This window comes from Hypomesus transpacificus, chromosome 18 (genome assembly GCF_021917145.1).
Source record: "Hypomesus transpacificus isolate Combined female chromosome 18, fHypTra1, whole genome shotgun sequence".
In the NCBI taxonomy this organism is placed as follows: Eukaryota; Metazoa; Chordata; class Actinopteri; order Osmeriformes; family Osmeridae; genus Hypomesus; species Hypomesus transpacificus.
The window spans coordinates 191,560-204,969 of record NC_061077.1 but is presented as its reverse complement, the minus strand read 5'-3'; the positions used below and the strand labels follow the sequence as shown (position 1 = coordinate 204,969).

At 46.3% G+C, this 13,410-nt stretch overlaps 1 protein-coding gene across 2 annotated transcripts in view; it reads right to left on the bottom strand.

Moving 5' to 3' along the window:
- mtor (mechanistic target of rapamycin kinase) overlaps positions 1-9,933 on the bottom strand; it is a 75,382-nt gene extending 65,449 nt beyond the window's left edge. For both annotated transcript variants that reach the window (XM_047040991.1, XM_047040992.1), the window contains exons 1-18: positions 9,768-9,933; positions 9,164-9,306; positions 8,822-8,930; positions 8,485-8,717; positions 7,945-8,145; positions 7,651-7,785; positions 7,042-7,317; positions 6,644-6,752; positions 6,314-6,497; positions 5,586-5,714; positions 5,140-5,384; positions 3,786-4,001; positions 2,929-3,134; positions 2,622-2,744; positions 2,305-2,388; positions 1,398-1,490; positions 1,141-1,275; positions 434-563 (exon numbers count right to left, since the gene is read on the bottom strand). In XM_047040991.1, coding sequence (XP_046896947.1) covers positions 434-563; positions 1,141-1,275; positions 1,398-1,490; positions 2,305-2,388; positions 2,622-2,744; positions 2,929-3,134; positions 3,786-4,001; positions 5,140-5,384; positions 5,586-5,714; positions 6,314-6,497; positions 6,644-6,752; positions 7,042-7,317; positions 7,651-7,785; positions 7,945-8,145; positions 8,485-8,717; positions 8,822-8,930; positions 9,164-9,292 — 2,737 coding nt within the window. In that variant the 5' untranslated portion in view covers positions 9,293-9,306; positions 9,768-9,933. The remainder of the gene's footprint in view (positions 1-433; positions 564-1,140; positions 1,276-1,397; positions 1,491-2,304; positions 2,389-2,621; positions 2,745-2,928; positions 3,135-3,785; positions 4,002-5,139; positions 5,385-5,585; positions 5,715-6,313; positions 6,498-6,643; positions 6,753-7,041; positions 7,318-7,650; positions 7,786-7,944; positions 8,146-8,484; positions 8,718-8,821; positions 8,931-9,163; positions 9,307-9,767) is intronic.
- Positions 9,934-13,410: the final 3,477 nt, after the last annotated feature.

Sequence of the window (13,410 nt, the reverse complement as noted above, 5' to 3'; positions counted from 1 at the left end):
TGGATACTGGAGGAGTGATGCCTTGCTTGCAGTGGTCTCCAGTTTTAACAAAGGCAATAACTCATTCGAATACACACATGGGTCAGTCTAAGGAGTTGTGCTACAGCCAGGTTTGACACCTTTGATAATTGAAAGTTTTTATATTTTTCATCCATTGTAATGGCCATACACTTTGGAGAACGTGGACACCATCAGAACAATTTTTATTCCACTTTATGTGACCTAGTCTGCTCTGCCAAGCAGGTAGCCATGTGCCTGTGTGTGTGTGTGTCTGTGTGTGTGTGTATATAGTCTGTGATGCTGTAATGAGGTGTGTGTCTATAGTCTGTAATGCTGTAATGAGGTGTGTGTGTGTGTGTATAGTCTGTGATTCTGTAATGAGGTGTGTGTGTGTGTGTGTGTGCGTGCGCGTGTGCGTAAAGCAGGGGCTCACCAGAGTCATTACTCGACTTGGACTCTGACAGGCTGACAGCAGAGGCATCTCTTGACTGGTCGATCATGCCGATGTTGACCTTGTGCTTATAAGGATCTAGGGCTCCCAGCAAGCCCAGCACGCGGATGGCCTGGAGGACAGAGGGAATGATCCATGAGCATACCTGCACATCCAGCAAGGTTGAAACATTTCAAACATGGCAACATAGTAAATACTGTATTTTGAGGTACTGATATGTTTTTGAGGTGAATCATTAATAATAATTAAGGCTTGAGATGTACAAGTTTTTCCAGGACGTAATGTATTGATTTCACTTAGCAGATGCTTTCAATAAGCAATTATAGCACAGGGAGATTTGAATCAGAGACCACTTGATCTGGATCTGTCAAATGCTCTAACCACTAGGCTATAACTTATATCCTGTTTAGGTCAAGTCAGGTTCACATTGTTAGCCTTGATTGTAGCGACGGGGTCAAACTGCAGGTATTATTAGACCTGTATTTGTTTTGTTACTGTTTGTCTTACTGTAAGTCGCTCTGGATAAGAGCGTCTGCTAAATGACTAAATGTTAAAGCTTGGCATCATGGTTTGGCAGAAGACGGGAGACATTTTGGGCTAGCAGCATGTTGCCTCAGGCCCTATACTGCTTTTAACCAGTGCATCTGCTAAACGCTGGACAATGACAAACTGAGCCAAAATGGAGGCACCTCTCTCCTGATTCCCTGGTTCTGCTCTGTCTTCAGGAAGTTCAGCAGCACCTCAAGGAGTGAGGGGTACTTGCGGTAGGGGTCCACAACATAGCCTGTGCTGGCGACTTGTTGGCCGAGGGTCCACAGCGCCACCTGGTGGGAAAAGGAAAAGAGGAAACTACACTGTCAAAGTAACCAAAAGTTTTTTCTCCATCACAAAACTTCATGAAAAAAAGTTTTGTTTATCTTGAAAGGGTGAAATCTATGGAGCATACCTGTCTCTTAGCCAATGAGGAGGAGTCCTGAAGCATGTCCATGATGATGGGGAACAGCTCATCCATCCACTTCCTCATCTCCAGACCACTCACCTGGACGACAGGTAAACAGCAGCTAATGATATTACACATCCCTTGTTTAGAGTGTTTTTGCTTCAATAACTAATGGACTCCAAAAGTTTGTGCACAACCCAATGACCCATGTTCTCCCAGAATGATTTGACAATGTTCCATTCTGACGTCACAGAAAACTTGGCCTTCCTCAGTCTTCAATTCCCCCCTCACATAACGTATCTTTTGTCCTCTCTTTTGGTCCCTTACGGTGCACCTACAAAGTGACTAGTCTTCTGTTCTCATACAGGTTCTTTCCCCTCTGTGCGACTTCTCCATAGTGGTTCCAGAGACGGCCTCTGACTCTGACCTGTCCTTGAACCGTCTCAGAACAAACTCTCTTGTCTACTCTGGCATCTCCAGCACTCCCTCTGCGTTGCAGGCCTAGACGACCCCTGACCCTGCTCTCCTCTCCCCTTCCTGGGCTCTGCGAGTTCACCTGGCCAGGGACAGGGATGGGGATCAAACTGGGAACAACAACATCATTGGAACTCTCTCCAGGTAAGGTTAGATTTTTTTCTGCGACTAGAAAAAAAAAAAAAAAAAGAAGATGTATACAGTCTAATGACTCTGTGGAGAATATATGCAGTTCTGTGCAAAAGTCTTCAGGACGGTTTCTTTTTATAGATAGAAAAAAATACATATTACGTAAATTAAAAGAAGAGAAAATAGATTAATTATTCAATATTTTGGGGGGATAAAAATCCTTTTGGCCAGCACTGTATACACACTGAATCGAACAGGAACTTATTGGTTGTATCTTACAGATAGCTAGGTGGGTTCCTGCTGGTCTTACCTGAGCCAACTCTCCGATGGTGGCCAGAACACTGATGACCACCCCTGGGTTGGGGTCTGTGTCTTTCAGCTTCAGAATCAGAGCCTGGTGTGGACAGACAGAAAGAGGTGAAATCAAGTCAGTAGTATTGTAATCAATCACAATTGCAATCCCAATTGCAATTGTAATCAAGTATTACAATTGTGGGAAAACTGCTATTTTAAAACCTAATGTAACACAATATAAATCTCTTTCTGTTAAGCCGCCAGCTTTCAAGAGATACAGAGGTTATGTAGCCTTTAATGGTGTGAATACGGATGCAGTTGTGACAGGTGTACCTTCAGAATGGGCTCCATGTAGGGTCGGATGAGACGAGGGGCGTTGGACACCAGGTGACCCAGCATCCGGGCGCTCTGCTCCTTGTTCCTGCCCACGCCGCTATGCTCCAGCTCTGTCAGGATCTGTCAGGGTGGCAAAAATGAAACGCTTCAACAAAAACGCTTCGAGCTAGTCATAAGCAGGGTTCAAACAGAACCCTCAACAAACAGAACCCCCCCTCCCCAGCTCTCTTCGGATGTTCTGTTTAAAAGTCAGGTTACACGACAGGCGGAGGTAAAGGGAGCACGTTGTAGCTACGGTGCCGACCTGGATGAGCATCTTGCGGAGGAAGGGCATGACGAAGGCAGGGTTCATGCTGCTGAGGCGACCGATGGTGCAGATGGCCAGCTCGCGGATCTCAAACACCTCATCGTTCAGAGCCACAAACAGCGCCTGCAGGTTCTCGGCCTGCGCCAGGTGGGCGTCGAAGCGCTCGTCCAGAGAGGCCAGCACGCAGTAGCGGATGTCAGGATCTGGGAGGGAGAGAGAGAGAGAGAGAGAGAGAGGGAGAGGGAGGGAGAGAGAGAGAGGGATAGGGAGAGGGATAGGGAGAGGGAGAGGGAGAGGGAGAGGGAGAGGGAGAGGGAGAGGGAGAGGGAGAGGGAGAGGGAGAGGGAGAGGGAGAGGGAGAGGGAGAGGGAGAGGGAGAGGGAGAGGGGGAGGGGGAGGGGGAGGGGGAGGGGGAGGGGGAGAGGGAGAGGGAGGGGGAGAGAGAGAGAGAGAGAGAGAGAGAGAGAGAGAGAGAGAGAGAGAGAGAGAGAGAGAGAGAGAGAGAGAGAGAGGGAGAGAGAGAGAGATAAACAGTTGGGGGAGGGTTGGGGGGTATAGCTCAGTGGCAGAGCATTTAACTGCAGATCAAAAAGTTGCGAGTTCCAATAACCCCCTAAAAGCATCTGCTAAAGGGACACATCCTTATTATTATCTTCAACAACACGATAATTCCACAGACTTCATCCGTGGTTTTACTGCTGTAATTATAGTACTGTAGCTCAAAACTAAGCGTTTCCAGCCAACTGCAAAACAGACAAATGCCCCATCAGGGCCTTATACGTTTCAAACTGTATTAATTCAGCAGACGGTATAATCCAAACCCTTCACTTGCCACCGTGACCTCCCCTTCTCACCTGGGTCGGTGATGCCCACCACCAGCAGCTTGCTGAGGACGTCGGCCACCACCTGCACGGCAGTCTGGCTCACCACGTGGCCGTGGCCGCTGATCAGGTGGATGGAAGGCGTGAGCAGGCGTGAGCAGGTGCGAGCCGCCTCCATGCGGATCTCCTTGTGCTCGCTGTTCAGAAAGTGGTCGGCGCAGTGGCGGACGAACTGGGTCAGGGAGTGGCCTACCGGGAGGAACGGGGAAGGAGGAACGGGGAGGGAGGACCAGGGAGGGAGGAACGGGGAGGGAGGAACAAGGAGGGAGGAACGGGGAGGTTTGAATACAGATTTGGAAATGGAGCAAGGATGCTTATAATCAACCATGTGTTTCTTTGTGTGCGTGTGTGTGCGTGTTCTAGCGATAAGAAGCCTCATGCGGTGAACCTGATCAAAGCCAAGGAGAAAATCAACGTTCCTCTGAAGTGTCCTGTTGGAACCCTAACCGACAATATGGATATTTACCAGTTAATACTATCGGTTAAACAGTGTTGCCAATTTAGCGACAATGATAGATTTAGCAACTTTTCACCTTCCCTACTGGTGACAAAAAAGGGGTCCATAATGGCATTAGCGTCCTAGCTCTGGACACTCGTCAGAAATCTTACGAAGATTTCGATATAATACAAAATAAAAATGTCAGAGCATTTGACTTTAATATATACACACTTATATTAAAACACACCGTTTTTTCAATCCAATAGGGATAGGGATCCCTTCATGTCTTAGTCGAGATGGCGCCGACGATGGCAGCCACGGTAGCTCTGTGTGCTCTGTTTTGTCTTGTTTTGACTGTTAATTCAGTGTTATGCCAATGCACTACATTCAATTCCTGTAATATTTGTATTTTATATTGTAATTTGTCAACTTATATTTTATTTTATGCCCACTTTTATTCTATTTTAGTGTATTCCACTTATTACTGCTAGTTTTAGTGTAGTTAGACCACATATTTAAATTTAAGATTCCTATATGTTTATTGTATGCACCTTCCTGCCAAAGCAAATTCCTTGTCAGTGCAAACTTTCATGGCGAATAAATCTCTTTCTGATTCTGATAGCCTTATCAGTTTTTGTTTTGTTGTTGTTTTGTTGTTGTAAACTTTCAGCAGATGTAAACGATCGGTTAGGTTTCTAGTTTGTTTGTCATTTCTGAAAAGAACAGTTGCATTAAAATTATTGGTCTTTCTCCTCTTAACAGTTTCTAACCTAAATGTGTTGGTTCTATTCTTCTTTTCTGTGTAAAGTTAACCCAACATACAATACAACCTGGCCAAGACTATAAACTACTTTCAGGTTTTGACCAGCGTCGCGTGAAAGGCCACACCTTCAAATTCGAAGCTGCCCAGCGTTCTGAGAGCCAGGGTGATGCTGCCCACATCACTAGCCTCGGGGATGTTGGTGAGGCTGGGCGAGGCCAGTTGGTGGGCCAGGCCCTTGGGCATGCCGGGGTGGCGCAGGGGCTTGTGCATCAGCACCAGGGAGAGCATCTTCAGCAGACCGTCCTGGATGTCCTTCTTCAGCTGAGGGATCTGACGACTCAGGTCGTAGAGAACCGCGGTGAGGGCGGGGCTGTGGGGTGGGGGAGGTACAGTGAGGAGGCAAGTGGTAACACAAATAGTCGCTCATTTACTCACTCACACACCCTCGCACTCTCATACACACACACTTAAACTCTCATACTCACTCATACACACACACACACACACTTGCACTCTCATACTCACTCACTCACGCTCTCTCTCTTCATGCATTAAAACACCTTGACCCTACCTGAGGCCCACAGCCAGCATGGGCTCCAGAAGCTCCTTGATGTCCTGCTGTATGCTGGGGCCCATGGCCCTGGACAGCATGCTGATGCAGGTGAACACTGTGGCGTCCACCTGCATCATCTTCTGCCTCCTACAGAGACACGAGGAGAGGAGAGCTCAGCACAGCACCACATTACAAACACTCAACTCAGGTCCGCATCGTTATTTCTCGCCAGAACCAAATAATTCTGCCCTCTCTATACGACAGGATCTGACCATCAGGTTCAGGTTGTTTCATACCCGTAGGTGAAGACACCAGGAAGATGCTAATGTAATATTGCACATATTTTCATCCTATTTCCCCTAAAGCAATAAGGTTAGGGTACTTAAAAACACCTGCCACTCATAAGGTATGTTCTAAATGTCGCTGGAGGAGTCAGGTGGCTGAGCGGGTAGAGCATCGGGCTAGTAATCTGAAGGTGCACATGACGTTGTGTCCTTGGGCAAGGCACTTCACCCTACTTGCCTCGGGGAGAATGTCCCTGTACTTACTGTAAGTCGCTCTGGATAAGAGCGCCTGCTAAATGACTAAATGTAAATGGCATAAATGCCAATTAATAATTGACGCAGCAACTTATTGTGCGGCAGACATGTAGCAGTGGCGGGTACATCAACATAGATGAAACACTGGATCGAGAGGAGACAGACACCTCATACACAAACCCACTGGCTCACAGCAACAGCTCTTACTTGTGGGCAAAGTCCTTGGGCGGCAGGGCTGCCTTGATGATCTCCAGGATCCTGGTGAGGTAGGGCTGGATCTCCGTCCTCACGGCCACCACCAGCAGACCCAGGGCCTGGAAGGCTAACGTCCGCTCCTTCTCCTTCTTTAGGCAGCCTAGCAGGTAGCCCATGGTGTCCGACAGGTACTGGTCTGGGGATGGAGAAAGAGGAAGGAGGAAGAGAGAGGGAGGGGGAGAGAGAGAGAGAAGTGTCATGAAGAGAAAAGAGCTTGGGATGTTGTGAGATAAATTAAGAAGTAGAGAAGAGGTGAAAAGAGAAAATAGGTTATATTCTGACCCGTGAAGGTGTTTGGCTGGAAGGCGGCCAGGCGGGGCAGCAAGTTGAGGGTGGTCATCTGGATCAGAGGGTTCTTACTGGTCCTGTACTTCAGAACCCAACGACACACCTGAGAAACGGACACAACAGAACCTGTCACCCTCCGCAGAACGACCAGCAACCTTTACAGAGGCTGAGGGGTTGACACGGTGAGACTAACCAAGACCTTAAGTACGTACGCTTTAACAGAAAGTGTCACATAAACGCTTTATAACACAAAAAAAGTTTCTCCACAAATTTCAATTGATACATGGACACAATTGGATGTAACGTAGTGGGATTTTGAACCTGCGACCTCTTAAGCGGTCAAATTGCTCGAACCACTGAGCCACACCCCATCGACGTGACCGGTGACAGACCTGGTCAAAGCGCTCCTCCATCTGCTCCCGGCAGTAGCGGCTCTCCACCAGGGAGCTCTTAGCAGGCACGGGCGTGGCCCCGAAGCTGAGGAAGCCCTGGGGAGTGCTGTAGCCCAGCAGCCCCAGCAGGGCGTTTGACTGCTGCGGCTGCACCGACTGGAAACTGGTGAACGGGGTGATGTGGCGAGGCTTGGTCCCAAAGCCCATCAGCTCTTTGCAGTAGCGGTCGTGAACAACCTGCTGCTGGGCGATCTCCTCCATCTCCTCCCGCATACGCTGCAGACGGGTGAGGGACGATGAGAGGACGTCGTTGAGAATTAGGAGCGGTAATGTCAGATGGCTGAGCGAATCGGGCTATTAATCAGATGCAAAAGGACGTTGTGTCCTTGGGCAAGGCACTTCACCCTACTTGCCTCGGGGGAATGTCCCTGTACTTACTGTGAGTCGTGCTGGATAAGAGCGTCTGCTAAATTACTAAATGTAAATGTATAAGCGATGCGTTCACTCTAAATTTGAACCTGTAAACTTCTTGATATTGTGGGCAAATAACCTATAACACTGAAGAAAGCATCATAGATAGATGGCATGGTGCCGTTCTAGAAGTTTCACCTCTCCTTCCATGCTGCTGATGCGGACCAGCTCGTTGAGGATGAGGAGGGCCCCGTGGACCCTGTCGTCACGGTTCATGCCCTTCTCCTTGGCCAGCGTCTCGTCAAACCCCTTTTCTGCTTCCTCAAACGTTTGCTTTGGAGAAGAGGCGGGTGGAAAAAAGAAGCAAACTAAGAATGAGGGATTTTGAAAGATATTGTTGTCATACTAAAAGCTGTAACTGGGACGTAGATAAAAACAATGAAATATAAAACAACTGATCTTCAGTTGAACAACTGATCGATTCTCTCTTACTTTGTACCACTGTGGTTTCTGCATCTCTTTGGTTTCCCTCTGGGTGGTGAGGATGAGGCTAGCCCTGAGGGCAGACACCGCGCCCTCGCGGATGGCCTGCTTGGGGTCCCAAACCGCATAGAATATGTTGTCGAAGAACGGCTGCACTTGCTGGAAGAAGAAGGTGGGTGCGCTCACAGCCAACTCCCTAAGGACGAGCACCTGACAGGTAAAGGTGAAAAGGATTACTCGCAAAAAAAAACTCACTTTCCATTCCAAGGACATGTAAACAAACGCTTATCAGGGCTCAAGAACAGCCCCGACCAGAGTGAGAACCCTCCTAATCAAAACAAAGCATTAGACGACCAACGCAACAACCCCAGGGACGGCAACATTGACAAAACAAACACACCTGGGGCCTGTTCCCTAAAACAAGTTCACAGAATAAGCCAGGCTCATGTCGGTTACTTTCCCCTGACATAAGCCCGGGTTATTCGGTAAACTCGCTTTACGGAACAGGCCTCAGGCCACACTGGCAGCCCTGAGTTGTGACCTACTTACAGCAGCGTGGCGTCTCCCTTCGTTCCTATCGGCACCCAGCCACTCCAGCGCCCTCTTCACCTCGAACTCCACGTACTCCGCCGTGAAGGTGTCCCCCGCCATGGACAGGTGACCCATGGCCTTGGAGGCCATCTCCATGACAACGGGGTCACTTGAGGGCAGCAGGTTGCGCAGGTAGTTGGCGAAGCGACTGATTCTTGTGGCATTTCCTCCCTCTACTCCGATCAGACTCACTGGGAAGAGATAACGATTGGAGGATTTTGGTTCAGGTCATGGTTGAAGACACTCGGGGGGGAAAGAAAAAAAAGACGCTGTGTATGCGTCTGACTAGACTTACCTATGGCGAGAATCCCTCCTTTTTTCTCATTTACATCCGAGCTGGACACCAGCTCGAATATGTGGTGGTTTAACTCATCATAGAATGTGGTGGCCTCATCTTGGCTCAACTTGGGGTAACATTCGAAACACACAAAAACATTTAAGTATAAAGCATAACACGTTTTAATCATCTTATACCACTGCTAATAACGACTGAATAAGGATGGATATAAAGGTAATCAACAGCACCACGGCTGCACTTCAATAGGCCTCGGAGACTTAAGAGTCTCGGGAACGTACATGATAGCCATTTAGGAGACGTGTACTAGACTACTGCACAAGTAGTTCAAGTACAACTCACCTCTCTGAGCTCTGTGGTAACATAGTGCTGAAGATCTTTGGCAGACTTTGCTCGCGTGTCCTCATTGCGACTCTTTAGTCCACTCACGAACTGTTGCAGCACAGTGGCTGTTCCCGACATGATCACCATTGGAATGGCCGGACCTGTACATTTGAGTCGTAGGGTAATATTATAACTATTCAAACAGATGCGAGTCTAAACACCCGAAATTGTAACACCAACTCACTGCAACGTCCATCAGAAATCTGGATACTCGTTCCAGCTACACAAACTTAACTGTCATTAACTCAATGTTATTGTAGCGCATCTAGGCTGTTTGGATGAACAAGCTACTGCAATCAAGTTCGCTGATCATTGATGCATAACTAGCCACATGCTAGATAATACTGCAAAGAGATGGAAGAATTGTTATGCTAACGTATTTCTGTTTTTTTGCTGCAAGATTCGATACAATTTGTTAGCTAAAGCTAGCAAGCTAGGTGCCTAGCACTGTAGCACCACCAGCTAAACTAGCTACTGTAGCACTTACGTTACTCTGCTGAAGCAAATTACATGAGCGCTTGAATTATCAAGCATGCAGACAACAAAGATAGCTAAGTCTTACTTTAAGAACTTGTCTCGGCGAAGAAATATGTCCTTATTCCGGCAGAAATTAACTCATTGCTCTGTCTTGTTTTGAAATGTGGGTAGGAATTGTTCTGTTTAGCTAGCCTGCTGGTTAAGGTAAGGGTGCAAGCAAGCAAGTGCTACGGGCAGGGGTCTAGCAGGGAGCACGCCAACACATTCTCAAACATCATATTGCGCTGCGTAGCCTTCACAAGGGCTGCGCAGAATGTTTCAAGTTTCAACTTTATTTGCCGTTCACGGATCAAGTACAGGTACATTGGAATTATTTGACAAGCTCCTGTTGTCACTCCATAGCGGCCTATCTAAACCTAAAATAAATAATTTAAACCTAAAATCAAAACTACAATAAAGTCCAAAGCAAATAGCTTTGACAGAATTAAAACGAAATTATTGTATTGTTACAGATGTTTATTAAAAATCAACTCTCTACTACTTCTTGTTATAATTTACATTTACATTTAATCATTTTAGCAGACACTAAGCCTGAATTAAAATGACCCTAGCCCTAAATTCAAAAATGTGGGTTAGGGTTAGGAAAACGGCTGACCTTGACCCTATGCCAACAACAGGGTTACGGTCAATAAGATGCTCAGTTATTTGATAATAGGGAATCCACCCCAACTAACGCGCATGGATGACTAGTTTATAGCAGAGTAATTGAAAAATATTCAAAATCTTATTTTTCAATGGCTCTGGTTTGTGGATATTAAGTCAACAGAGAATATCTGCACATTGCAATGGTAATTACAATAGTCTACCACTAGGTAGACCCATTGCCTTGAAAATAGTTTGACAAAAAGAGAAACCTACCCAAGATGCAGAGAAAGAAACAGACCAAGTCATAAAAACACAGAGAGGTCGTTACACAGCATACAAATATTGTGCACATAAATCATGACGTTTTCAAATGATACATCAATTTATTTCTGCATGACATTCGCAAAACATTGATAAGGTATAAATAGACCTCTTGATTTGGAGGGGAAATTATCTGGTTTATCAGTATGTCATGGACATTTGTCTGCACCAGAGATCATCATCATTATCATTTTTCTCATCATTGCATTTAATCGTCATTCAATGAGAGGTGGCTGAGAATCCCATCTTGTCTATATTTCATAAACTTTTTGACATTTTGTAGTATTGGCTAGTATTATTTAGATACTGTTGTTAATTTTCATATTTTATATTTTTCTACATCTTAAATTTAAAACATGTTTACCGTATGCACCTTCCTGCCACAGTAAATTCCTTGTTTGTGCAAACTTACTTGGCGAATAAAGCTGTGTCTGATTCTGGTTCCTGAGCAGCACATATACAGCTAATGAAACACCTGAATGTGTAATACGATTCCACAAAGACGTGTTTGGATCTGAGGAATTGTTCTATCCTAATGGTGCAGACAGGTTAATACAGTTAGAGGAGGTGAAGACAATAAGAAAACTACTCATCCAATCTCATCATTTTGCCTTTCTTTCCAAACCAAAGGTTTGATTAAGTCATAGTGGTTGTTTTGTTCATAGTCAGGCAACTTCTGAATCAAAGCAGTTCCAGAAGAGCCTTTACTATCTCCAAGTGAAAGGACAGAGAAGGGATGTATCGTGCTGGACGTCTGGATGGATGGGAGAATTAAATCAACAGGACATTTCCAGGGGACACACAGTAATGAAACCTTGTGATTCATGTCTGAGTCAAGCAATGGTTCAATAACGGCCCACGCCCCAAATGGAATAAGCTAATTGATTGAATAAAATGATAAATCGTTGAGCCTCTCTAGAGTGCCTCACGAACTCTGTGTGACATTGAAGAGATGGAGCCCTTTTTGTCTGTGTCATCCCTCACATTCCCAAAGCATAACTGACCGAGTGAACGATTAACTTATGATTCATAACAGTACATAACTGTAGTCTGATCAAGCACATAATGACTCACTCACTCGTAACTCACTGAACCAAGTTGTATTAACACACACGATTTTATAAATTGTTCCAAAAGGTCAGTGGGTTTTCTTTCTACACATGTTCTTGTTCAATATGAGGTGCAGATGTGCTAGTAATAAAGAGTCTATCCCCCCCGTTCCTTCAGTCATTGTCAGTTCGAGGAGATGCTGTGTTCTCCACCATCAGCACAGTGCTGAGAGATTGACCTCTCCTTTGGCTCAGATTCAGAGAGGAGGGATGGCAAAAAGCTTGTCAGCAACATTTCCTGGAGCCAGTGTCTGTGTGTGTCTGCGTATGCGTCGGTGTGGTGTGTATGCCTGTGTGCGTACGGATAAGTGTGTGTGTGTGTGTGTCCGTGCTTGCCTGTGTGTTTGTCAAAGTGTGTCTCTGTGCACACAGTTTGACTTTGATGTAGAAATAGGTGGACATGCCCACACACACACACACATACACAGATACACATGTGTGTATGCCTGCATCATGTCTGCATTTATCACATCCCAACAACTCCAGTTTAAAAGGAGCCCTGAAAGGAAGCACCTGCAGCAGACGGCCCACAGAGTTCAGGAGGAAATTAGGAGGCGAGGGGGAAGAAATGAAACGTAAAGACAAAGCGAACATTGGATCAGTAGGATCTTACTGGTGCGCATACAGGCCTCTCCGGCCAGCCAGACATACTTCAATGATGAGGCATTGAGACGCTGCAGGCATCGTCTCCAGTCTGTTTGCTCTTTGCTCTGGGACTCACCGGGAGGAGGTGCGTGAAGAGGGGAAAGGGGCCTTCGTACCGGCACACAAACACGTGACTCACTCACCTAGTCGGATGAACATGCATGGGTGTGCTCACACATACTTACTCGACACACAAAAAAAACAGGTACTCTGCTTAATTTCTGTTTTACCAGCTAGGGCCACTCCTACCGGCACACAAACAGGTGACACATTCTCCTAGTCGGATGAACACATTTAGCAGACGCTCTTATCCTAGAGCGACTTACAGTAAGTACAAAGTACAGGGACATTCCCCCACCCCCGAGGCAAGCAAGTTGAAGGACACAATATCATTTGGCACGGCCGTGAATTGAACCGGCAACCTTCTGATTAATATCCTGATTCCCTAACCACTCAGCCATCTGACCCCCAAGCGCACAAAGGCCCACGCATGCTCGTGTGCTCACACATACCCAGTGACACACACACACACACACACAAAACAGGTACTCTGCTTAAGTTCTGTTTTACCAGCATGCATTAACTGAAACATCATTTACAGACGGTTCGCAAGTCCCAACAGGCAGCTGGCTGCTTCCGTTGAGTGACAGACAGGATGTTGGGAGCACTTTCATCACTCGAGCTTTGATTTCTGTGGCTCTCTGTCTCCTTCTCTTGTTTTTTTTGTGTGTGCTAGTACTCTTGAAATGGTTCTATTATGACGCATTCCACTCCTCACAGACATGAAGAATGAATAGCAGGTCAAAAAGTAACGCCGAACATCTATCTTCACTCCATCCTTTTGGGTTCTTTTTGATCAAAAGAACAATTTTCTCTTTTAACATTTGCATTTCCACCTCGGGGACAAGATGATAGACACCCATTAAAAAACGGTGTGCAACTGAGGAGACAAAACCAAAGGAGTTCAGTAGTATCAACTGTTACGTGTTCTGATCATCATTCTGATCA